At 39.2% G+C, this 27,130-nt stretch overlaps 3 protein-coding genes across 3 annotated transcripts in view; 2 read left to right on the top strand and 1 right to left on the bottom strand.

Moving 5' to 3' along the window:
• Nucleotides 1–210: 210 nt before the first annotated feature.
• Nucleotides 211–5,581, top strand: LOC134675348 (uncharacterized). Its single transcript, XM_063533557.1, has 6 exons — nucleotides 211–229; nucleotides 557–718; nucleotides 2,344–2,501; nucleotides 2,892–3,985; nucleotides 4,948–5,071; nucleotides 5,477–5,581. The coding sequence occupies exons 1-6, from the start codon at nucleotides 211–213 to the stop codon at nucleotides 5,579–5,581; spliced, it is 1,662 nt and encodes a 553-aa protein (XP_063389627.1).
• An 8,260-nt stretch (nucleotides 5,582–13,841) lies between these two features.
• Nucleotides 13,842–18,401, top strand: LOC134675067 (uncharacterized). The gene is made up of 5 exons (XM_063533224.1): nucleotides 13,842–13,974; nucleotides 14,726–14,935; nucleotides 15,448–15,549; nucleotides 16,202–16,347; nucleotides 17,508–18,401. The coding sequence occupies exons 1-5, from the start codon at nucleotides 13,857–13,859 to the stop codon at nucleotides 18,237–18,239; spliced, it is 1,308 nt and encodes a 435-aa protein (XP_063389294.1). The 5' UTR covers nucleotides 13,842–13,856; the 3' UTR covers nucleotides 18,240–18,401.
• Nucleotides 18,351–27,130, bottom strand: part of LOC134675078 (uncharacterized) — a 46,617-nt gene continuing 37,837 nt past the window's right edge. Inside the window, exons 11-16 of the mRNA XM_063533241.1 lie at nucleotides 26,084–26,155; nucleotides 24,406–24,478; nucleotides 23,056–23,185; nucleotides 21,861–22,070; nucleotides 21,246–21,360; nucleotides 18,351–18,528 (exon numbers count right to left, since the gene is read on the bottom strand). Coding sequence (XP_063389311.1) covers nucleotides 18,408–18,528; nucleotides 21,246–21,360; nucleotides 21,861–22,070; nucleotides 23,056–23,185; nucleotides 24,406–24,478; nucleotides 26,084–26,155 — 721 coding nt within the window. The 3' untranslated portion in view covers nucleotides 18,351–18,407. The remainder of the gene's footprint in view (nucleotides 18,529–21,245; nucleotides 21,361–21,860; nucleotides 22,071–23,055; nucleotides 23,186–24,405; nucleotides 24,479–26,083; nucleotides 26,156–27,130) is intronic.

Below are 27,130 nucleotides of genomic sequence, written 5' to 3'. Positions count from 1 at the left end.
CAAACACCCTGAACTATACTCTCACAACTTTGAGACGCGATTTCTCGAAAAAACGGTTTTTTGAGATGTGGCAGTGTAGCAGGCACACGGCGAGGTATTCAAAACTAGATCATCGCTAGCAGTGTGCATATCAGTTTTAAGCGCGTTAAATTTACTCTTACTTACAAAGTTCATAATTATTTTTTTACGATCTAAAGTGACGTTAACGTGATGGATTCTAATAATTCAGGTAAGAATCTATGTATTTGCTTCATAAAATTTATTCTTTTCACCTTATTTTCATACTAAATGATAAGTTAAAGTTGAGACCTTTTTTAATGATACTTTTTCTTAGTTATCAAAGTTTAAAGGTTGTTTTGAAATGCATTTTAGTCCGTCTCAGCGACCATTAATATTTTAAAATTTTGGTTACATATTAAACATAACAAAATCGGTGAAAACGGCTGCTACTACGTGCTACTCGCAATTTCTAAACCAATCTAAGTTAACAGGGCAAAAACTCTAAAACGTCTTCACATTTTTCTACTTTAACATAATTCGTTTTTTTTTATTTCAGAGTTATCCAGTGCTTCTGGTATTAAAGAAGTGACTCGTAAATATTTGTATGAACAGATAAAAGAACAGAATTTACCAAGTTTCAGTGAAAATTTGGAGAAATTGGAAAATAATCTCTTGGAGTGTTATGGCCACACCGAAGAAAGTAAAAAGAACCTCAAACGTAAGTTTTCGAACTTTAAGGCACAAATAAAGCAAAGGTGGATAACTGCAAAGAGGAGAGAAGATCTGTTTTTAACTCAAAATCAGGCTTGGTTGGAAGGAACCTTCGAAATCCCTTGTGAAACGATTCATCGGCAGGGTCGTCCCAACAAATTATTTGCGGAATCGAGTGAACGGACCTAAAGGAGGAAAACAGAAGAAATCCGAGCTACTGTAGATGATGATATCATAGTCCATGCTGCACAAGTGTGTTTACAAATAGGTGGAAAAAGAGATGCTTCAAAAGTCCACAAGGAAATAACGAATTCTCCAACACGAGCCACTAAGTACAAGAAATGCTGTAATAAGGAATCAGAATCAATCGCACCATTGTCTCCTTTTGAAGCACTCCAGATGTTTGTGGAAGCCGATCTTACTCGGCGACAATACGAAATAATAAGGGCTACTAACCCAAGACATTACCCGTGTTATGATCTCTTGTTAAAGGCAAAACAGGAATGTTATCCACCAGAAAGTGCGTTACGTGTCTCTGCTACCTGCGCAGAAATGGAACTTCAAAGCCTATTAGATCATACTATTACGCGCTTATCTATATATTTAGAAGATGTGTTGATAACACGCAGTGAAAGTGAAAGGCAATCATTAAGGATAATTTGCAAATGGGGTTGTGACGGATCACAACAAGCACGATTCAAACAAACGTTTTCCGACGATGCCGACTCAGACGCAAACATATTTTTAAGTTCTTTTGTACCTTTGCAAATTGTTTGTGGAGAAGAAAACAGTAAAGTCTTGTGGCATAATCCAACTCCTTCATCTTCACGATTTTGCCGTCCTATAAGATTTCGGTTTGTGAAGGAATCTACTGATGTGACCAAGGAAGAAATAAGGAACATACAAAATTCTGCCAAGTCCCTTAATCCAACAAAAGTAAACCTGAACGGCCAAGAATATGTCTTTGGACACATTTTAAAAATGACAATGGTTGATGGCAAAGTATGCAACGCGGCCACAAACACGAAGTCTACCATAAAATGTTACATAAACGGAGCCACATCAAACGATTTTAACGACCTATCGAAAAGTAAAGCTACAAGTGCCGAGGCCATAGAGTTTGGCATTTCAGTATTATATACATGCGAGAATACGTATATTTGAAAGCATTTTACATTTAAACATTTTACATTAAAACAAAGAAGCTGGAAGTACTTTTACTAAATGAGCTAAATTGCGACGTATTAGTTATTACAGAGCATTGGCTCCGTGATCACGAAATAACGTCTGTCAGTCTAAGTAATTATAACTTGGTATCATACTATTGTAGGCCAACTATCGAACACGGAGGCAGTTGTATATTCGTTAAGCAGGGCATTCGAGCTGTGAATATGGCAGAATATTCCGATATGTCGCGGCAGCAATTGTTCGAAGTGAGCGCTATTAGCCTAGTAGACGAAAAATTATTAATTATCGGGATTTATCACTCAAATAAAACTAGTCACTCAGACTTTCTCAAGCTATTTGAAGATCTCTTAACCAAAATCAACGATAATGGTCACTTCGCGCTTATAGTAGGTGACGTAAACATAGACCTCTTAAACGAATCAACTAACAAAAAATTATTAATAGACATTATATCCGCCAATAATTTCACACAGCATGTAGATTTCCCTACACGCATCACCCCTACGACATCTACACTTTTGGATCACGCGTATCATAATATCTGCCGCGACCGTGTGTCCGTGCACAAAGCGATAACGTTCCTCAGTGACCACTGCGCGCAAGTAACCGGTATTACTAGGACTTTGTCGCGAAAACGCGAGCCACTGCCTCGACGGTCTTATACTCTCGCTAATAAGGTCCATTTTGGACAACATCTCGAATCTATAAATTGGACTGAAGTGATAACGAGATGCGATAATGATGGTAATAAATTAGCCGAATTAATATTAAATTCATTAATTAACAAATTTAACATTTGCTTCCCAATGAAAAAGACTAAGTGTAATATAAGAATTAACTCGTGGGTCGATACCGACATTTTAACCACAAAGTGCCTCCTTTTCGATGTAATGAATCTAAAAAACAAATTTCCTGATTCTGGTAGGTTATCAAATTTTGCCGAAAACTTATCAATCGCTTATGGTTTAAAACTAAAATCAAAACGAACACAGTATTATGATGATTTAATTAGTAAAAATGAAAATAAAAGCAAGTCAATGTGGAACGTTATCAATAAGGAGCTAGCTAGAAAACCCAGCGAACCTTTAGACTTCACCGAATTGATAAAAGAATGTAACGGTCTCCCGGTGACTAGCAAGCAGGAGGTGGCGGATGCGCTGAACGCGGAGTTCGTGGGCGCGGCGGCGGCGTGCGGAGCGCCGCACGCCGACGTACGCGCCGCGCTATCAGCGCTCGGCGCCCGCTCACCGCCTCTGGACCGCTCGATACGACTCCAGTTGTTTACTCCCGATGAAGTAGCCAAGATAATGCAAATTAAGATAGCGCCGAAGAATAGCCAGGATATATACGAACTATCACCGAGCCTCCTTAAATTTATTAGCCCGATAATTAGCCATCCGCTATCGCATCTCTTTAACATCTGTATTAATAATGGCACATTCCCAGAATCACTTAAGAAAGTAAAAATATCACCTTTGTATAAAGGAAAAGGACAAAAAAGCGCTAGTAAGTCGTATCGTCCTATCTCTTTGGTACCCGCCCTCAGCAAAGTTATCGAAGTCGGTCTCAACCAGCGTATGTTGTCGTTCTGGCTGTCCCAAAACGCAATGTCGGACCGGCAGTACGCGTACCAAAGGGGACGAAATTCAACGGACCTAGTCCGCGAGGTGGTGTGGGCGGTGCTGAGGGCGCGCGAGGCCGGGCGGCAGGCGGCCGTGCTGTGCTGCGACCTCTCGCGCGCCTTCGACACCGCGGACCACAGTCTCGTCGAGGCCAAGCTCGATTACTACGGCTTCCGTGGACCTGCGCTCGGTATACTAGTGTCCTTCATGAGGAACAGAACCCAAACCGTGGTAGGAGACCGAGGAAGAGTACGGTCTGCAGAACAAAGTAGCGTAATGGGAGTTCCCCAGGGCTCCTGTTTATCTAATACACTGTTTACAGTACTGCTCAACGATCTACCGGGGGCTCTCGATGAAGCCGAGGTATTTATGTACGCTGACGATGTGACCGTAGTGATCACAGCGCCGAACGAACAATTACTAGAAGTGGCTCTAAATGACACCGTTAATCGATTACATATCTGGTTTGTGCAAAACGGTCTAGCACTTAACACGGAAAAAACCTGCTTTCTACGCGTCAGTCTAAACGGTCACCCTAGTGCTGAAATGCAGATCAACGCAGGGAGCACAAAAATAGAACAAGTTACGACCACTAAACTCCTCGGCTTTGTACTCGATAGCTCCTTTTCTTGGCGGGAACATATCGATGGTGTATGTGCACGACTAGGCCGAGCATGCTACGCATTGCGGCGCCTTGCTTCGACAGCTAGCAGGGCTACAGTTAGATCTTGTTATTTCGCCACCGTCCATTCGATACTATCGTACGGCACTGAGCTGTGGGGCCGAGCATCAGATTTCGACCGTGCCTTTCGGATGCAGAAGCGCGCAGTGCGAGGCATCGTGGGTATCCGCAGTGATAAATCTGTTCGCGATCACTTCAAAAACCTACGCATTTTAACACTACCATGCCTAGTTATTCTCCAAATCGCGACCTTTACCCACTCAAATATAAATAAATTTAAACGTAAAGGCATAGTGACGTCACATAATCTACGAAGTAACTCACATCGAGACCGCCTAGTTGCACCGCTTCACAAGCTCACACGGTCCGAACAGTCGGTTTACGTCACAGGCCCTGCGATATACAACCGCCTCCCAGATAGCATAAGAGATGCCCCGTCCCACAAATCTTTTATAAAGAGTTTAGAATCGTGGCTGCTCTCAAAAAGCTTTTATACTTATAATGAAATAATGGAATTACCAATGACAATGTAACGTAATATAATATAATTGTATATCTTGATTTAATTTTTCTCCTATGATGAATCAATGACATTACTATACTATGTTGTGTATATTTCTGTCTAAATACTCTGTAATGTATATTTTTTGTATGTTGTACAAAATTGTATCCGACGTGTACCTGTATTGTACCAATAAAGATTATCTTATCTTATCTTATCTTATCTTATCATTTGGCGTACAGGCTACCTGTAAAAAAGTACAGAGAAAGGAAGACTCAGGAAGAAAAAGAGTTAGAAAAGCAAAGAAAAACGGAAATTCAGGAGAGATTTCGGGCAGAAGCTGGCCTGTTGATAGATATGCCTAAGGCAAACTTTGGAAATACTAACGACGGAAACACAAGTCGAAGATTTTTTGAAAACACGCAGTTGGCTGCTGAGATTACAGGGATTAATCACGAATTAATTCATAGGTGTAAAGTTATTTTGGAGACAATTTCAAGTGGGCACAAAATTGATGCAGCATAATACGACGCATATGCCTTGGACACGGCTAAGCTGTACGTTAATGAATATGGTTGGCATCCCATGACGCCAACTATGCACAAAGTATTAATACATGGTGCGAAAATTATAGAAAACGCGATATTGCCAATCGGTCAACTGTCTGAGGAAGCGGCAGAAGCCCAGCATAAGCATGCATTTTCGGAGTTACAGGCAAAACTATGCGAGAAAGTTTTCTAGGGAAGCGTGTAACCTGGACATTTGCCACAGGCTACTGCTAACCTCGGACACACTTTTGAGCAGTACGAGGACCAAAAACAAAAGGGCACACAAGACGTTTTCCAGCGAAGCAATGGAATTATTAATGGCTGCTGAGCCGAATAGATAATAAAAGTATTCTCATATTCTGTAAATTTTATGTTTTTTGTATACTTTTATTTATTTTATACTGTATATGAAAATGACTAAGATGCAAAAGTGTATTTTTATAGCTTAAATTAATTTTTGATATAAATTTTTTATATAAAAAATTTTATTACTTTTTTTTTACTTATTTATTGAAATAATATTTAATTATAAAAGAATACAAGGTTTTTTTATTAAATATCCCATATTAAACTCGATTATACGATAAAATGTTTTTGGCCGCCTAGATTGGGGAAATCTACGTATGTGCGCAGGTGATATTCAAGATGAGACCTATTCAATATTGGATTCGAAAGATTAGATGATAAGAAGAAAAATTATTTGCAAGACCGAAGTGATCCCATTTTAAGTGTTCCGTCAACAAAGTTTTGTACGGAACACTATAAAAATCTCATAATACAAGTACTTATAAAGTATTATCTTTTTTAGCGAGCAGGAAATCGTCTACAGATTTTTATAAAATGTTGTATATAGAGGCTTGTTATGAAAATAAAGTAACAAAAAAAGAAAAAAAATTGAAAAAAATCACCATGTAGGTAGAGTTGCTTAGTTAATTAATAACAAAGGGTATGTTAATTACGGAAGGGTAGAAATTAGGAAAACAAAATTTAATCGAGCGCGTCAGATATTCAAAGGGGAAATACAGCGAATTTAAGTTTATCATGCAAAACTTGGTTTTGCTCTATTTCGTTTAATTCCGTTTGTATAGAAAGGTGATTCGGTCGAGCTTGCTGAGAATTGGGATTGCAAGAAAACCATCTTTATTATCTTAGTTAACTCATATCACGTTTAGTAAAAAATACTATTAATTACCCGTCTTAGTATGCTTTTACCTATGGTTATAGTTATTGTCAGTACCTAGTGGAGAGCACAGCTCAAGTTTTGCTGGACTAGTGAAATGCATTGAACTCATAGAAGTAGCATCCTATAGAAGTGGTGTGCGCGTGCCTCCGTGAGGGACAAAACATACGCAATGCGACAATATTAAAAACACGTTTTAACATTCCTGACAATATACCAAAAACAATCTACGTAATTCGGTCGGGTTATTTGTTGCCCACCATAGCCCATACTAACAAAAAGGTGGGGAACAAACAAAAAGTGAGACTGTGACAAGGACAAGCAATAGTAGCGCTTTCTCTGCTACTCCTACTGAAAGTTCTATAAGTGTATCTCGTTCGGTCATTTGGCCCCTCCCCCATGTCTTCTCTATATTATTGTACCTCTATGATTGAACTGTAGGTACAGTTAGCACTTTCTCTTAGTTGGTGGAGGCTGAGTCGATTTGTAACATTGAATGCTTAACAATGTCCACTTTGTGATGTAGTTACCTTTAAAAAACTGTGACGTCATTTGAATACTATAGTATAGAGACCTAAGCTAGAACCAACTGCAAGCTAGAAATTAGGTTATAATATATATTATTAGAGAGGGAAGCGCTGGTGGCCTAGCGGTGAGAGCGTGCGACTTGCAATCTGGAGTGCCTCTACTATCAGTTGGCAGAGTATTTTTCACTTACTTTCAGTGAATAAACGTGCCGTGAGTCACGTTTTACGTTTCTTTACGGTCTTATGTACCTAACTTCACTCCACTCCAAACGATGTTGTCCCTTTCTAAGTATACTATAAAACAGAGCAAGAGTTAGAGTGACGGCACCAATCATGGACATGTTAAGCGCACTAAATTAGAATTTCGTTTAAAAATGGGATGTTTTTTGACGATACAAAAATGGTGATTTTTTTTTCGGCACTTAAATACATGAGGAACATTTAAACAAAACCATAAATTCTGTATGTTTAATACATAATTAATAAAAAATATATAAATTGAAATTTACGAAATCACCATTGATGGACGTCAAAAATTCAGTAATGGACACCCAGTCATGGACATGGACCCAATTATGAACATCCATTAATGGACACTTTTGTATTGAACACATAAATGAAACAAATGATGTCACAAATCAACTTTTATTAACGCTATTTGAACTTTCATTTAGATTTCTAAGTTATACTATAAGAGTTTTAGTCCGGTTGCCGGCTGCATGAAACAAACCTGATCAAAAAATAGAATGTACCTACCCTGTAGAGGTACCTGACATTTAGTACCGTCCAACGCACTTGGTCGGCCTAGGCTTAACCTGGCAGATTTTGTACAAATGGCGAAAACGTTGGACCAAAAAAACATAAAAAAAAATACCTCATCGAAAAATAGAATGAAACTTGTATGGTAGGGTACCTGACTTTGGGGACAGTAAAAAAAAAGTGGTCGGCCTCATCTTAGCCTCGCAGTTTTTGCAGTCCGACCAGATTTATTGGACCACATGACAGCTACAATTTACCTCATCGAAAAATAGAAAATAGAATTGTTGACGTATGTCTTGGTCGGCCTCACCTTAACCTGGCAGCTTTTGCAGTCCGACCAAATTTATAAAAAAAAAACATGAAAAAGACCTATCGAAAAATCGTATGAAACTTGTATGGTACGATATCTGCCTTTGAGGACAGTAAAAAAAAATGGTCGGCCAAATCCTGTATTGGCCGGCCGATTGGCGATTGGGTCGATCAAATTTGTGGTACCACGTGAGAGCTACAATTTACCTCATCAAGAAATAGAATTGGCAGTTTTTGCTGCCAGGCTACGAGTTTTTGCAGTCCAACCAAATTTGTGGTACCACGTGACAGCTACAATTTACCTTGTCGAAAAATAGGATGAAAAAAACGGATTATAATAGCTAAAATAAACCTGTTGACGTATGGCTTGGTCGGGCTCACCTTAGCCGGGCAGTTTTTGCAGTCCGACCAAATTTGTGGTACCACGTGACAGCTACAATCCCTACAATTTACCTCATCGAAAAATAGAATGAAACAAACAGATTATAATAGCTAAAATAAACCTGTTGACGTGTCTTGGTCGGCCTCACCATAACCAGTCAGTTTTTGCAGTCCGACCACAGTTATAAAAAAAACATCAAAAAAATCTTATCGAAAAATCGTATGAAACTTGTATGTTACGATAGCTGCCTTTGCGGACAGTAAAAGTAAAGTGGTCGGCCAAATCCTGTGTTGGCAGGATCCTGTGTCCGACCAATTTTGTGGTACCACGTGAGAGCTACAATTTACTTCATCAAAAAATAGAATGATACAACTGATTATAATAGCTAAAATAAACCTGTTGACGTATGGCTTGGTCGGCCTCACCGTAGCCTGGCAGTTTTTGCAGTCCAACCAAATTTGTGGTACCACGTGACAGCTACAATTTACCTTGTCGAAAAATAGGATGAATAAAAACGGATTATAATAGCTAAAAAAAACCTGTTGACGTATGGCTTGGTCGGCCTCACCGTAGCCTGGCAGATTTTGCAGTCCGACCAAATTTGTGGTACCACGTGACAGCTATTATTTGCCTCATCGAAAAATAGGATGAATAAAAAACGGATTATAATAGCAAAATAAACCTGTTGACGTATGGCTTGGTCGGCCTCGCCTTACCCTGGCAGTTTTTGCACTCCGACCACATTTATCCATCCATCTAAGACAAAACAAAGAGCCCAATTATGGACAACTAAAAATCCCAGTTATGGACATCGTCCATTATTGGAAAATAAAGAGCAATCACAAAATCAACCCAACTCAAATGTTTAGTGCAATAAATTAAATAATTTAACACAATAAACTAAAAAAGTAATAAAAAGCTTAAGCTTGGACACTTGTCCATTACTGAATTTCATAAAATATCGAATCCAGTAATGAACAAACCCCACAAAAAACTTATTGCTGTGATTGGACATATTCAACTTAGCTCAATTTACTTGCAATATAGTATTATTCAGTAAAAATAACATCAAATCTCATTACAACATAACACAAGATAACAGCATGCACAAATATGTACTCACCTCCTTAACGATTTCAACAACAATAACGGATTTTTATGACCACCGCCCGCAACGAGATTTCACTTCGCAGCCATCTTAGAACAAAACGGCTGATTTTGGTGACATGTGTCAAAATGACAGCTCAAACGTCTATTGGTTATGCTTTACTGTTGCCAGTTGAAAAATGTTGGGACAGTTGCTTAAAAAATTCGATCAACGTAAAAAATGTCCATAATTGGTGCCGTGTCCATTACTGGTGCCGTCACCCTATATCGGAGTTTTATACAGCGCCTCTAGGATTCACCTATAGAACTAAATAACAAAATTGACACATTTACTCACGTCTACGTAATTTACTATCTATGCATCTCGCTCTCGCATATTAGTGCAAGTGAGATGCACAGAAAGTAATGTTACATATACTGATGGTAGCCGTTAATATGGAGGGTAGAGGTAAGGAGAATCCTTTATGACTTTATGAGAAAACTCCTTTATGGGAGAATATTTGCAAAAAGTGGGCACACTGTCAGCTATTATAATTTTTCTAAATCTCTCCAGAGTAGCGAAAAAAAGAAAACCCATAAACCTAGTTTTTCATTGTATCAATACCGTACTAAAAATCATGGAGAATGGAAGATACTCGTATTTACAAGTGGAAAAACGTTTTCTCTTTTTGTATGGACGATTACGTAGTATACTTCCCTCTTAAGGTTTTTGACGGACACTTTTTCATTATTAATTACATGGAGATTGTATTCCTTACCTCTACCATCCACTAAGAGCATTTAGAAGGGAGATGTCATCGCTGTCATTTTCTTTACAAAACAGTCTGCCAATTTTTGCGGGGGAGGGGACGTCAAATGTATTGCTATTTCTACATGATTTGTACGTAACGTACAAATAGCCATGTCAGTCCATACAAAAGTTTGCACAATTGTGTTTTTCGGCAGAGGGGTAAGTAATAATGTCAACAAAAAAATAAAGAGTATACCTACGAGACTACTACGACTATGATATTTGATTTATTCGGTTGTCAATATAAAACAAATGTAGGTGTTCTTTCTTCCCGTATGAGACGCCATTACTATGTAGTCTTGCTTGAGATTAATAAACATTACCTATATGGTGTTAAAACAAGCTTTTCTTTCCTGCTTGGAACCCTAATCCTAAATCCTAACAGTAAGCACTCAATGGCCACTCCAGTTATTAAATGCTCTAAGACCAATTTTGTCACTTTGTTACTGACTCAACCTTCATTCTACAATTTTTTAAAGATTTGACGTTGCCATAGTTACGAAAATAATAAACACATCAATGTTAGTAAACAATGTATAAATTAAAATATATTGTATTCAAGACAAAAATTGCAAAATATGATAATTACGTAAACATCATTAATAATCGAGTTAAAATTATGACTCTGCGTGTTAAAAAATAGGAAGCAAAGTATACGGCGCGATTATACAGGCTACTTTTGGCTACATATTTATTACCTATGATGTTGATGAAAATAGTACACACATGAGAAGAAATCTTAAAATATTAAAATAGGTATGTATTATAATGGTCCGCTTCAGTCCGCATCATGACAGCGGCCGTCTCCTACTGCTAAGTAACATTATCTAATAGAGTGTGCGGAAAGAGAAGAGTCGTGAAATTTAGGGGAGCCCATACATTATACCTACGACTCTTCTCTTTCCGCACAGACCCTACGTATGACCTTAATAGCGATCTTAATTTTATACTACCTATACGATCTCGAGTATATTTCAGTGCCAAGCGCCCCATTTCCAATACAAAATGAACCCACGCAGCGGGTATTTGGCAATAAATGTGTTTTAAATTTTCAGATTCTAAACCACCAGCAAAAGTTTTTGAAGAAAGTTTTATTTTCCTGTTACCAAGTTGACATGAAAAACGAGTACCTACCTACCAAACACAATAATTTGAACAACGGAAAATAAAATAATACTTACTTAGTAAAGAAAAATAAATAAACTCACAGAACATTTGTATGTTTTATTTTATTTAAGATAATAATGCTTAATAAAATACGTAGCAATTCTTGTGTAAATATTCTTACTATGTGTATGTTCTTACTATGTGTTATGTGCACCCAGCAACAAAAACAGCAACATGTCTATGTACCGCTCCTTGTATTGAGCCTTAATTCTTAATACATATGTAACTTCTACATGCATACGCATGCATACATGATGCAATCCGGGTTTTCAGGGAAATGTTGTTTTCAATCAGCTTCTTGCCTAAAACCAAAAACTGCTCGTAAGCAATGTGATTTTCGCAAATGTAGCAGTAGAAATAGGAAAATATGATGTCAAGTATAACTCATTACCTTTGTACTAAATCAGCCTTTTATCGAACTATTAATTGATTTATCCCTTAAAGTTTTGCTTGAAGTTCACATACTGTTATAAATTTATACATATTACGTTGAAAATTGCATTAATATTCGTGAAAAATCTGCGTATTTGTTGTGTTTACAAGTTGACAGAAATGTCACGTTGGAAACGCACGTATTTTTCCATAACATCTGTCACGTTTACTCGCGTAAAGTATTTACGCAGAATAATTCTGGCTCAGTTTTCATTATATAATTAGAAAGAGAGCGTTTTAGGTGTGAAGTTAGGCAAGTATGGAAAACTCGCGTAAAAACGTTTGTAACTCATGGTACAAATTGAAATTTTTAGTTCTTTACGTGACCGGTAGAGGCACTGTACAATTACTCCATACATTTTCCTTAACTTTCTCACTATCTTCACTTCTCACTGTCATTCACGGAACTCATAGTAGAGCTAGAGGTCGCGGGTTCAAACCCCGGCTCGTACCAATGAGTTTTTCGGAACTTTTGTACGAAATATCATTTGATATTTACCAGTCGCTTTTCCGAAACCGGATTAGTCCCAATAAGGCCTAGTTTACCCTCTGGGTTGGAAGGTCAGATGGCAGTCGCTTTCGTAAAAACTAGTTGCCTACGTCAAATCATGGGATTAGTTGACAAGCGGACCCCAGGCTCTCATGAGCCGTGGCGAAATGCCGGGATAACGCGAGGAAGAAGAATAAGAATATATATATAGTAGTGTACCCTATGATGGGCGTGGAACCAGTAATGGGATAAAAAACCACAAATCCTGTAAAATAAGTGTCTAAAAGTAGTTTATAAACATTGCCTGTATATTATCATAAATAAGAGTCCTAGAGCTGTTTCAGTTTGAATTTTTATTAAATTTGGTTGTTTTTTAAGAAATTGGCGTCAACCCAAAAATTGTCGTGTCACTGAAAAAAAATACCACTACGAATTCTTAACAACTTCGCTAAGAGAGGTGAGTTAATTTATTAAATTTTAATTAATTAATACTTGATGAAAACTGGAATGTGTTTTGTTAATTGCATTTACCATGAGATAAGGTATACAACATACTATGTTGTGACTCCACAGATGTAAAAAAAATAGTGGTATTTGCCCCAATCCCATTATAGGAGCTGTAAAACTGCATACCTCCTCTAATGGGACAATTTACATAATGATGCTTGCCATGCCATCATTTCATGTTTAAACAATACAGAAGTAAATTAAGTTACGAAATATGTCAACCAGGAGGTATGCTCGGACTTCGGATAAATTAATATCGTTTTTTAGTGTGGGTCAAATCTTGGTAGCCGAGTTTGAGCCACTTTCCCGTTTTCCGATTGAATTGAAATTTTGTATTCGTAATTAAATATGCAAATCGGATGATAATGCAATATTATGATAACATGGACCAGATCTGATGACCTATTTCACTATTTTATACTGATAGAGCAGTGTCCATTACTGGGGGGCCCATTACTGGAGCTTTGGTGTCCATGACTGGAGAAAAATAGCATAGTTTTAATTTGTTAAGTATGTGGAAACTCATTGCAGTATCTTTGATACAACACGCCTGAAACATGAAAGACGGGTAGGACTTTCATCTTTCAATACGCTAAGCGATAGACCATTCACATGTATTAGGGAAATATCACAAATACTCCAAATTCCCTCTTAAATGTCCCATGACTGGTGCTGTTACTATATAGAGAGTTTCACTTTTTCGATTTTTTTATTTTCATGTCACTTCGCATTTATTAACAGTTACTTACCTAAATGAGGAACTGAACATTTATTAACAGTTCCTCATTTACTTTAACTGTTAATAAATGCGAACTCTTTACATTTGCACCTCATTCAATTCACGTATAAGTAATACTGGCCTTTAAAAACACTGCACGTTGTCACTCCGATTGTCAAACATTAACGTCAATCACAAAAGCAAAAATTGCATTAAATACGAAAAATACAAAATCATGTCGGCATTCAATGCCCCCATCCCGCTGTCAGATATCGAAGCAGTATTAGCGTGGGTGGATAACTTCAAATTATCGAGGCCTACAAAGAAGATAAACAGGGATTTCTCTGATGCCGGTTAGTAACATTGAGTTGTTATAGACCGCTTAAATGAGGCCTCGCCTGCGCGGTACGGGGGCGACGGGGTAGGACGACTAAGGGTGGCGGGGAAGGTGCGGGCGCCCGTCCTACCCCGCCGCCCTTAGTCGTCCCACCCGATATAGGTATTACTTCATATAGAGAAGCCATACCAGGCGTGGCTCACTCCGCGATTTCGTCGCGTCGCTACAAGTACATGTGGCCCACACCAATGTTGGTGTCTAGCAGTAGTAGTTGCCGCGCACTGCTACGGACGGACGCCTGCTCGTGCTTGCGCCACCCTGCGGTCATGTTTGTCGCAATAGACGCGTTTTGTTAGACAGTAAACCTTCTGTACCTAGTACATGACCCATACTGAAAGTTTCGGGATTCTGATATATGAGAAGACTTATATTTTCTAAATGGCCAGGCCAGGAATTTTCAGTATGCCCTAAGTAGGTACTATATTTATTCTGTGGCCATACCAACTTGCTAGAGATCCGAGTATTTGTAATTTTGTAGTGGCCTTATCAGTGGATCGCTTTATGTCGTGAACTTAATCAAGTTAAGTATGGCCTTAAATTCCTTAAGCCACTTGCACCATTCACTTATCCGGGGTTAACCGGTTAAACCTGGAGTTACCATGGTTACCAGTACAATTTGACACTAGGTTAACGGTTTAACCGGTTAACCCCGGTTTAGTGGGATGGTGTAAGTGGCGCTAAAATTGTCAAACATTTAACCAAACCAGTGCTCCTCGCCGAAATCCTCAGCGTGTACTACCCAAAGCTGGTAGAGATGCACAACTACCCTCCCCGCAACAGCCACGCGCTCAAGCTCAACAACTGGATGACCCTCAACAGGAAAGTGTTGAGGAAGTTGAAGCTCAACCTGTGCTGCTCAACGATGGAGCAACTTTCCAATTGCGCGCCGGGAGTTATTGAGCGCGTGCTTATTATGGGTAAATTATCATTATTATTTATTATTCATTTATTTGATTTGATGATGATGATGAGGGTCGACGGTCGTTATTGTTTGAAGCCCTGGTGTCCTAGCGGTAAGAGCGTGCGACTTTCAATCCGGAGGTCGCGAGTTTAAACCCCGGCTCGTACCAATGAGTTTCTCGGAACTCATGTACGAAATATCATTTGATATTTACCAGTCGCTTTTCAGTGAAGGAAAACATCGTGAGGAAACCGGACTAATCCCAATAAAGGCCTAGTTTCCCCTCTGGGTTGGAAGGTCATATGGCAGTCGCTTTCTTAAAAACTATTGCCTACGCCATCGCCAATTCTCAGGATTGACTGCCAAGCGGACCCCATCAGGCTCCCATGAGCCGTGGCAGAAAGCCGGGATAACGCGAGGAAGATGATGTTTTGAATTGTTTGAAGAGTGCACAAAACAAATTTAATCTGCCAAGCAAGGCCTACACCAAAGTACGAGTAACTGAATATTTTCATATATGGGTTCCAGTTAAAGACAAAATTCGTCGAGACGAAGAACTGAACAAATCGAAGGAAGGCGAAGGGCCACTGGACAGCGGCGGCAGCTACTACGAGGCTTGTGGTGATGATGGTTAGTCCAACGAGAGTTGAAGAATCATATAATAGTTATTTGTTTTACAAGGGGGCAAAGTTTTTGTTTAACCGCTCGTGTTATTGATACACGAGCAAGCGAAAAATTCCAAAATTTCCAAAGGTTCGAAAAATGAAATATTGAGCGTTGCGAGGGTTTCAAAGCACTAGGGTTAAACATAATTTGCCCCCGAGTCAAACACATAATTTTTGACCACACCAACTCGAAGCAAATATTAAATGTAAAATATCAAACATAATAAAACCAAATCAATGTTATTAAATATTTATAGAATAGAATAGAATAGAATAGAATGTTTTTATTCGTGACAAAACTTATAGATAAAACAACAGGTAATACTATCATGGTCACGAAATGGTCCCGACTCAGCAGGTGCTAGCCTAAAGGCTAGCGCTGGTCTTCCGTCGGGGCCATGGACTATTACGTCTAAATTATAAAAGAACACATTATGACTATAATATTATATAATAAAACTAAAATTACAGTTAATATGACAGTTAAAATGAGTGGCGGTTGTAAAATCATCATTTAAAAGTCAATTCTGCTAGCAAACATAAGAAAACAACTCAAAATTTGCATTTGATTACTTTGCCTCACATGTGAATAAAATGCAACTTTTATTCTGTGGCAGAACACGTGCTGGTGGTGCCGGTGAAGTCCAGGGTGAACGGGGTCCTGGAGACCATTCAGCAGAAGGTGGTCAGCCACGACACCTTCCTCGCGCTGAAGCTCGAGCTCAAGGACTTGCAGGAGTGCAACGACGTTCTTAAAAACAAGGTAACATTATTTTCTTCGTCTTACCTACGTACAGTCAACAACAGAGCTATGAATACAGGCAAAGTGCCAAAAATATGTATACACGACCTTAATGTACAGGCAATAAAGTACTGTATACATATTTTTGACACTTTGCCTGTATTCATAGCTCTGTTGTTGACTGTACCCAGGGATCGGAACCGTTGTTTTGCAAAAATTGGAAATTATACTTACCCATATATTTCGAATTATTTTATACTCGAACTGTAAGACTCACTGTGATTTTAGGTAAAGACTTCATATTATTAGATTCCTTCCTACCAATCCTACCCCACTCCTCCCTACCTAATCTACCTATATACTCATTCGCATGGCCTCAGTGGCTTCTCACTAAATTCTTTTTTTTCTCTTCTGCCTGCTTTGCATTAGATATTTCCTTATAAATCAGGTATTTTTTTACGCGTCGCTACTTTTCTGGCACCCTCTTTCCTTCCTCTCCCTCCATACCAATTATGTTATCACAAAGTGACAACAATCATTCACCAATCGATCAATTCATCAATGTCCACAGTGGATACTAATTCTCTAAAAACCGGGCAAGTGCGAGTCGGACTCGCGCACGAAGGGTTCCGTACCATAAAGCAAAAAAAAAAACGGGAAAAATGCAAAAAGAAAACGGTCACCCATCCAAGTACTGACCACGCCCGACGTTGCTTAACTTTGGTCAAAAATCACGTTTGCTGTATGGGAGCCCCTCTTAAATCTTTATTTTATTCTATTTTTAGTATTTGTAACAGAAATACATCGTCTGTGAAAATTTCAACGTCTAGCTATCACGGTTCGTGAGATACAGCCTGGTGACAGACAGACGGACAGACGGACGGTCGGACGGACGGACGGACGGACAGCGAAGTCTTAGTAATAGGGTCCCGTTTTACCCTTTGGGTACGGAATCCTAAAAATGACTAACTCTACATGTTTTGGTACTATTTTCCTCGTTTTGTGACCCAGGTAAAATAATCTTAGAATAACATTTGCGAATATTTGCGATAGACTCCATCTCACTTACTCCTTTCCATTTCAGTCTCTACATCTGTCTTAAGTACTATCTCGACATGACTAATAGGCTAAAATGTAATTTTTCTCTCTTGTAAATTTTATATTAAAATATTCCTTTCCAGGTGGAACATTTAGATAACTTGATCAAATTAAAAGATCAGCGAATAGATGAACTACAGAAACAGCTGGAGAGGAAACAAACCAGGCGAAAGGAGGTTGAAACCCTTGTAAACAGCTTATCCATTCCTATTGAACCTTCCCCGCCCTCCCCCAAGATATCTGATTCAGTGCCTCTTCTGAGCAAGTCAGCGTCGCTTAAATTCAATGAATCTAGTAAAATCCCTGTGCAAGATAACGAATCCAAAGAGTTTAAATTGATAAAGTCTGAAGATACATCCAAAGATGATGTCAAATTGATAAAATCTGAAAATAACATATCTCCAAAATATAGTGCAACCAAACCAATGGCGGTCAAAGTTGAATCTGTTAGTAAAATACCTAAATTGGAAGAGTTTTACCTTAGAGACCGATCTAAAACTAAGTTAGATGACAAAAGATCCGAAGAAAGAATAATGAAAGTAGAGTCGATGGATTCTTTTAGGAACAGTAGCAATTCGAAACACAGTTTGATGAAATTAAGTGCATTGGATATTAAAGTGGCAGACAATGAGGTTAATGTCGACAATGTTGAATCAAATGTGTTCAAGGAGTTTGAAATGCATGAGCAAAGATCTGAAGAATATATGGACGAGTTCAAAGATAGTGTGGAAGATGTTGTGATTACCATTGAAGATAGCATCAAGAAGGAAGTAAAAGAAATTACAAACACATTTGCCGATGAAAATTATACCTGAACTTGTCTGTATCTATTAATTTATTAAATTTGTGATTGCCTTTAGTTTATACAACGTTATTAGTGTTGTTCACATTGTTTCAATTAGGATTATAATAATTTATACAGCGTGTTTTATTAGAATTTTAATGTTTGTAATAAAGTTTATAAAAGATAGATATAATGGTTTTTAACACTGAGGGTTGGGTTGGAACAAGTCTAGCATGCTGGGATGCTTTCTCAGGATGTTCTTTATCTCTTGTACTCTTTGCTTCTTGAATTCTTCTTTGCATTTTGTTTCTTTAGTATACCTGAAAGGATATTAATTTTAGCATTACCCTTTCATATTGTGTATGTTGCTAAAAATCTTCGATTGTAACCTCGGTTGTGGTGTACTTACATATAAAACTGAAAATATCGTTAAGAATCCTGACTGAATTTTCAATCATCTCTTTTTTTATCAAGAACATTTTTTTCTTCTCTATACAGTAGAACCTTGGTATGAACCCACGATTTTTGACCACACACATTTTTAACAATAGCACATACATACATACATACATCAGTGGCTCAGTGACCCAAAGAGGATCTTGGCCTCTGATACAAGAGAGCGCCATTCTGCCCTATTCTGCGCCACTTCACGCCAGTTGGGTATTCCGAGGGCGGACAGGTCTTTTTGGGCTTCGTCACTCCAGCGGTATCTGGGACGCCCAGACGGACGTTTTCCGCCCGGGTGCCCCACATAGCTACGCTCTTCTCACAGCACAGAATAACTAATAGACAATAGTGAGATAGTAACAATGACATAACAGCAAGAGAGGAATTGAGGAAATTCTTCAAATCTTATAGAAAATATCGTTCAACAAAAGCAAAGTCAAAGACGACCTTATCGCTAACGAGCGGTCTCTTCCAGGCGAAGAAAAACTACCTTCTGCCTCTCTATCACTCTTGCTTATTCGATCAATAGAAAGGCAGAAAAAGAAATTTCGATTTTCGCGTTTCGTGGTAGGCCCCCTGTAAGCAAACCGCCTTGGTGCATCAATGTCACCTTTCGCGTTAGTCCATCGTTAGTCAAAGTCGAACTGTCATAGGGACAGGGGACCATCATTCGACGCTAGATATCTACAAATTTAATGTCAGGATGTAGTGCATAATCCCATCGTATTTTCACGAAAACGTACGAACGTGTCTTGCTAATTCAGTCCAAATTCAGTCAGTCTCGATCAGTGAACGCATATATTTAGTATGGAAACCGCCTTTAGGAACATTACCGTTCAAATTATCGGGCCAAATTAGCACACATACAAAATTACGCCTACATTTAAATAAGACGACGAGTTTACAGAGCCTGTAATCAAAGCTGGTAAACAAAATAATAGTCATCTTTATTACACTAATGGTACATAGCTAAGTGTAGATGAGATGCATATAATGTCAATAACTACCAATCAGCGACATTAATCCGCTAATAACCTTCTTGCTGTACGTACTGGCCGCTGAGAGTTTGCGGTTCATATTTGATTAGAATATGACTTGGACAGGGATAGGTTTATGCCATACATTGAAGAACCAGTCAAATAATTCACGTATAATAATTTAATGCAGATTAAAAGATAACTAGTTAAAATGTTGTTATGAAATGACAGACTAACTCAATATAAGTAAATATATCATTGATGTATAAATGTATTCCGCTATAATAAGTATTTTGTATATTTTATTATTAATTTGTATGGCAGTGCGAAGTCACGTGCAGGTACAGTCTGTCCGTTTTTCTAAGATCAAGTACGACATTGTAAATGTATGGTAAACTTGATCTTAGAATTGGGACTGGCTATACACGAATCGGGTCAAAAATATTTGAATAGGCGGAGTCACAATAAATCCCCACTTTCAGTTCCAATGGAATTATTTTATATGTATAAAGCCGGTTAAGCAAGTTTGTCAGTAAAAAAAGGTGCAAAATTAAAATTTTGTATGGGACCACACCCGTTCGCGCGCTTACATTTTCTAAATTTGCTGCTCTTTTCTACTGACGGAAATGGCTTGAGAGAGAACCTACATATATGTGACGGTTGAGGGTGGATTCGAATGATCAACATTTTCAGATAATGTCTGTACCTATTTGTTAAATTAATTCAGTGGAAGTGTATCTACATATAGGAGACCGGGTATATGATTATCTCACGAGTTATATCTCATGAATAGAACATATTCTAGATATCTTTCCAGGCATCCACTTAATTTCATGTCTCTCTAATTGGACAGCTTTTTTCCATAGTTCTCTGCGAATAGCATCTTGTGGGAATCTGAATGGAAAGTAATGTAAAATGATAATATCAAATTTGATTATTAATTTGAAATAATTAGGTAGTTTTTTTACAGCTCCATCTCATGAAATAAAAAGGAAAATCCAAATCTGTAAGAAAGAATTCATTACTACATTTATAATTATATAGAAAATACCTAAACCAAGCACAAGTTAATAACATAGTCTACTTCATTTGGCATAACACCATCCCTATTAACCTCGCAATTTAAAAAGTCGTATGTTGTTATGAAAGTCGTATGCAGTTGTTACGTTTTAGCGTAGCACGGTAGTATTGAAAACAAATCGTCATGTTTATTCCAAATTTTACTGAAGTTATCTGTTTACTACAAGTGAAAAGTGATTCCACTATCCTTGGTATGAACTAAAATAACTTCTGCACCACTTCACGACACATGGAGACATTTTTAATTACAAAAAACGTTGTTTTTATAAATCAATTTAGCCATCCGTCACTGACTGTCATCTCGGACGAACTGAAGTTGCGAATCGAATAGTTTGTAAGCACCGCCTACAATCGAATAGTTTACGTTGGGTCATAACTGAGCGGACAGAATACTTCCATGTATAACAGTTCGCTGGTCTCGATACAAAAAGTACTGACGTTGACTGAAGTAGCATGACGAATTGACGAATACGAACGTTTCTGTTAAAATACGATGGAAAACAATTATGCACTACATCTGTGTAGGTACTTACGAAGGCTTGCTCTCTTGCCCAACTACTTTGAACCGGTCGAACATGATATTTTGGTTGTAGAAGCATTCCTTCGTGATCTCATCCAGGGCCTCTTTCATCGGGATAAGGTCTTCCACTGGAATAATTGTAAATTATTAACATTTAACTAGTGGTAAGTTTTAAGATTTTAAGGTTTATGCTTTAACACCCAGCACGGAGCCATAACGTTCACCAAATCCTCGAACCATATTCTGGCCATTGATTTAAACTTTCACGATTATTTAACATTATCAAACAAACTCGCGCGGCTAGAAGATGTTGATGTCAACTTAATGCCAGTCTTCTCCGAGACCACGGGGACAACGCCGTCCTCGAAACGTCGGAGGTAAATCTTAAAACTTAAATACGCGATTAAGTCCCGTTGTGTAGTTTCACATTCGGGCCAGCCTAGTAACAAGAGACGGCTGAGGCTCCTTGCAAGTGCATGGCTGGCGGTAGTTCAGTGATCACTTGTCCGTCAACAATGACACGTGACACGACGACCCAAAATCGAAGAGTATTCTGAAGATTGACGAGGAGCGAGGACCCCATAAATGGGATGTGGCTAGACACAGATAGATTTTCTTCTAAACTAACCTCTAAAGATCCTAACAGTACTGGATGCAGCAGACGGTGAAGGGGCCATGCAAGTGCAAGGCGGTAAACCCGTAATCAGCTCGTCAGAGGTCTGCACGCCAACGCCATCGACCGCCTTTTCGAAATCTGGTATAGACGCTCTGTCCTCTTCTTCAGGCGTGTGTCTTTTCTGCTTTTGCTCTAAGCGTTGCTTTAGGATTTGCAGTTGTTCTGAGGACGAGAAAATTTAGGTACGTTCAGATTGTTATATTTTCTTTTTATAAATTCTCGATTAACATTGTTGAATGAGACAAATGTACACAAAAACTGACAATGAGTTGGCAGCAATTTTAGATATTATAAACCGCAGAACCGCAGTTACAGTTTAGGTCGAGTTAGACCAAGAAAAGTCTGCAGCAATTTTGATGGCCGTCGCAATGCAACTGTTATTTTAATCGTCAAACTTCTATGGAATTATGTCGTATTAAATAACACTTGCACAGCGTGAGTTATCAAAATCGCTGCAGACTTTTCTTAGTCTAACTAGGTATGTTTTTGTCTATTTCTCTGTTAATATCTGATCCAAATAAATTTTATTCTGATATAATAAGACAGTAATTGTTGGAAGGAGGTATAGCTTGGTGTAGGTACGAGTATTTAATACTATTTGTGGTAGGTAGTATACCTGGACTAGGCTTAATGATGATGATAATTACTCTCCAGAAGAACATGTCATGTGCGGTATCGTCTTGGGTCGTCCCATTCGTTTTTCGTCAAGTTCTTAAATTAGTCCTATTCTGCTTTCGTCACTCATTCTACATTCGTCACAATCGTCTGTGGCTTTCAATGTAGAATGAGTGACGAAAGCAGAATAGGACTAATTTAAGAACTTGACGAAAAACGAATGGGACGACCCAAGACGATACCTCATGTGCGAAGGTCTGCTCATAAAGCATGCGACACTTCTCTTATGTCGGCTCTCTCTTTCCTTCTCCCTCTTACTCGACTATCTCTAACATGCAGATGTCGAGCTACTAGTTGACGAATAAAGAATGACCACTCACCAGGAGAACATGCCTCATACTCAGCGAAGGTTTGCTCGAAAAGCATGCCAACACTTCTCTTCTGTCGGCTCTCTCTTTCCTTCTCTCTCTTACTCTATCTCTAAGATGCAGATGTCGAGCTACTAGTTGGCGAATATAGAATAACCACTCACCAGGAGAACATGTCTCATACTCAGCGAAGGTTTGCTCGAAAAGCAAGTAAGGACTCGCACGCATGTAAGCTGGTAATGAACGCATAAAGGAGTCCACTTGCATTCGCTGACATTTGTCTATGGGGCAGATCTGTCAAAAGAAATCATTGAAAGTTAATGGCATTTGTGGGCATCGGCAATGTTTTCAAAGGGTCTCCAAGACCCTCGACCAACCGGTTAAACCGAGTTACCAATGGTTACTAGTAGGTACAGTCAACGGTAAAAATATGGGTGCACAAATCATTTCAAAAATATGTCCCATAACTCTTATGTCAGTGATTAAGAACTATGGGACATATTTTTGAGTAAGTTGTCTATACACCCATATTTTTACCGTTGACTGTACAATTTGACACTGAGTTAAAGGGTTAAACCCGGATTACAGATGTAGTTCATGATTGTTTACCATCGTATTTTCCCGGAAACGTTCGTATTTGTCATGCCACTTCAGTCAACGTCAGTACTTTTTGTACCGAGACTGATATGACTAAAATAGCATGACACGTTCGTACGTCTCCTTGAAAATACAAAGGAAAATAATTATGCACTATATCTGTAGTGTGGGAAGGTGCAAGTGGCGCTAATTGTTTTTACAGTACATATGGTCCTATTTTCCCGCACTAGTGCGTAAAATAGCACTTTTCGTGCGTATGTCAAAAGTTTAAAGTGCCATATGTACTGTAAAACGTTGTACAATACACGTGCGAATAGGTAATTCGCAACTCGTGTCGAATTAAAACACTCCCTTCGGTCGTGTTTTAGTTTATCGCCACTCGTTTCGAATTTCCTCTTTTCCGCACTTGTATCGTAAATAACTATTGCAGTTGTGAGTTTAGAAAAATATCTACTTACTGTTGTGTTAGACCCAGCCCACACAGCCCCCCTCTTCACAGATAAAACATTATTTCTTTTGACAATAGTTCATCTTTATGATGGGCCTAATTTCGCGCTTTTTGAAAGCATCACGCAAGGTTTATGATTTATGATATGATGTGATGTGGATATGATGTGGACGCTGGATGCGGGTGGCTTCCAACCGATACGAATGGAGGTCCAAGGGGGAGGCCTATGTTCAGCAGTGGACGTCTTATGGCTGAGATGATGATGATGATGTGGATAAAGAGGTTGATGAGATGAGTCCTCGCCTGCGCGGTACGGGGGCGACGGAGTAGGACGACTAAGGGTGGCGGGGAAGGTGCGGGCGGCAGGCGTGCGGCGCCCGTCCTACCCCGCCGCCCTTAGTCGTCCCACCCGTCGACCCCGTACCGCGCAGGCGAGGACCCATTTAAGCGGTCGGTAGTACCTACTTACTTTTTCATAATGAATTTTATTATCCTTGTCTGCCTTGTGAGATGGTATGACCAGCAGGCTGTCTTGAATGCTACTGCAAAAGAATAACAACAGTACTGTAGGCATCAGAAGTAAAGTCACAATTTTGAAATACTAAGAACCATTTTTATAATGACAATAATTACGGCTTTTTAGTTCACAACAGTTGGTTCGGATGGAGTGGCCCAGATGGCCTGCAACAGCAGACGTCTGTTTTTCACCAAGCCTGCTGCAAGTTCGGCCTCAAAATTAGTGTCAAAAAGACGGAGGTGATGTCTTTGGACTCATATGGTCACGAGACCAGCTTGGTGAGGACGAGCGAGATAGCCGTACAGCTTGGTGAGGACGTGCTGAAGCAGGTCAACAAATTCCGTTATCTGGGGAGCACTATAACATCGAAGTGTGACCTTGACGCACCATCAACAGCAGGATCGGCGCTGCAGCTGCAGCGTTTGGGAAACTGTGTTCCAAGGTATTCTGCTCGCATGACCTAATAGTGGCCACCAAAATTTCTGTGTACATGGCGATTGTGCTGCCAAACCTTTTATACTCTTCCGAGACGTGGTGCGTGTACCGTCATCACATTCGTACCTTAGACCGGTTCCACCTCAAATGCTTGCGTAAGATCATGAACATCAAATGGTCTGACCGAGTGCGAAATACCGAAGTTCTGCGACGAGCCAAGGTCGGTGGAATAGAGGCTTACCTAATGCGTCGACAGCTTCGGTGGTGCGGTCACGTATCGCGTATGGCGGAGGAGAGAGTGGCGAAGCGCATCTTTTTTCTGAACTAGAGGAAGGTAAGCGGAAACTTGGCGGACAACTCCTCCGATACAAAGATGTTCAGAAACGACACATGAAAAGATGCGACATCGAGCCCTCTCAGTGGGAAGGTTTGGCAGCACAACGTCCTGAGTGGCGCAGGCTGGTCCATGACAAAGTGCACGGTTTCGAGGAGCAACGTAAAGTTGACCTCGACGCTAAACGCGATGATCTGAAAGCGCGCCAGCCGGAGCCTGCTTCCATTCACTACCACTATGTGGCTGGTGGTCGTGCCCTCAATGTGCGCGGAGGTTCACCTCCAAGATCGGCTACGTCAGCCATATTCGGGCGCACGAGCGCCGAGCTAACTAGGAGTCGAAGTGGTCGCCATGGTAGAAATCGGCCGGAAAGGATCATCATCATCAATTACGACTTTTTAGTTCACAACAGTTGGTTCGGATAGAGTCTGACCAGCGCGTCTTGTCACAAGCTATTTTTTTAAATTCTTTATATGGCAATTTTTTTTTCCTATCAAATAAGCTCTCAGTTTCAAGCTGTCATTTAATTTCATAGTTCCCGCGTTTTTTTGTGACACGACTCGCTTGTCAGACTCTAGGACCCACGAACAGTACGAAAGTGTTACTTTGTACGTCAAACTTCAATGAAATTATGACGTTTAACCTTTAGCCGCCCATACGTCAAACCTTGCCAAGCAAAATGAAATTTTATTTTGTCAATACAAAATTCAAATTAGAATGGAACAGGAGACCTTTTTATAGGTCTCTGGGCGGCTAGAGGATAATTGACACTTGACACTTGCACTGCGTGTGCTACCAAAATCGGTGCAGACTTTTCTTGGTCTAACTCTACTCCTGTGGCTCTTTCAACTCCATACGTACTCTAAACCGTTTTTGAGAATAACCGTAGGTTCCGCTTCATCGCAGGTTTCGTCAGACAGGCGCTGTTGAGTACTATAAAAAAAAAGATAACTATATAATATCAGTTGTCGCTGGTTGTCGGCCGTTTTTTTAGCATTAGAAAGAACTTGAAAGAAGGTAAGCGATCTTATTGGCATGACTTTTAATTGAAAAACACTGTTTAAAAATCAATAACTATTACTTATGAAAGCAGAAGAATATAAATGATCGTATTAGATTAATAATTGTTACATATTTGCCGTAACTTACCTATTTTTAAAATGTGTTTTCCAATTAAAAGACACATCAAGATTGTTTACCTAATTTCTAATGCTAAAAAAAAACGAAGTATAGTGGTTATATTCTCTTTGGTCCCAATAGGGAATATTACGCAAAACTCTGCGTAGAGGGCGTCACTAGCGCAATCACAGGGCCTACCGCGAAACACGAAAATTGGAAGTACGGATTCTGTTTCTCTGTCACTCGTTAAGCGCGTAAGTATTCGATCGATAGAGAGGCAGATAAAGAAATTTCGATTATTGCGTTTCGTGGTAGGCCACCTGTATAAATAAACCGCCTTGATGCATCAATGTCATAGTGAAACCTTGTCAAAATTACGTCATCAATTTTTGAGGATTTTTGACCACCCCCCCCTATAATCATCCAAAAATCATGCTTCAAATGACCCCATTTCCTCTTACTTCATGCTACCGTCATCCGATGTCCAGACACCCCCCCCCCCCTAATTTGAGATGACGTAATTTTTGAATAGCCCCTAAGGGCTAGTATGGATAAGTTACTTTATGGTTTAGGTACTATGTGCACTAGTGCTGCACTCTGGCGCAGTGTTGCCAACTCGGATTTTGAAAAGATGCTAGACTAATGTCTAGATTATGCCAAAATTTCAAGAACTATGCTAAAAAAAATGCTAAAATGTCACTTGAAAATACACACTTAAAACCCCGCACTTTGTCAGTAGAAAAAGGCGCAAAATTCAAATTTTCTATGGGATGATAAATTGATAATCCT

Source organism: Cydia fagiglandana, chromosome 21 (genome assembly GCF_963556715.1).
Source record: "Cydia fagiglandana chromosome 21, ilCydFagi1.1, whole genome shotgun sequence".
NCBI lineage: Eukaryota > Metazoa > Arthropoda > Insecta > Lepidoptera > Tortricidae > Cydia > Cydia fagiglandana.
The sequence above is the reverse complement of the archived record's forward strand: the minus strand, read 5'-3'. Positions and strand labels throughout refer to the sequence as shown.

Coding starts and splice junctions, on each gene's coding strand:
- LOC134675348 (XM_063533557.1), top strand. Junction 719..2,343: donor AAGTAAAAAGAACCTCAAAC/GTAAGTTTTCGA, acceptor AATTATTAATAG/ACATTATATCCGCCAATAAT. Junction 3,986..4,947: donor GTTAATCGATTACATATCTG/GTTTGTGCAAAA, acceptor TTTGGCGTACAG/GCTACCTGTAAAAAAGTACA.
- LOC134675067 (XM_063533224.1), top strand. CDS start 13,857: ATGTCGGCATTCAATGCCCCCATCCCGCTGTCAGATATCGAAGCAGTA. Junction 13,975..14,725: donor CAGGGATTTCTCTGATGCCG/GTTAGTAACATT, acceptor TAACCAAACCAG/TGCTCCTCGCCGAAATCCTC. Junction 16,348..17,507: donor ACGACGTTCTTAAAAACAAG/GTAACATTATTT, acceptor ATTCCTTTCCAG/GTGGAACATTTAGATAACTT.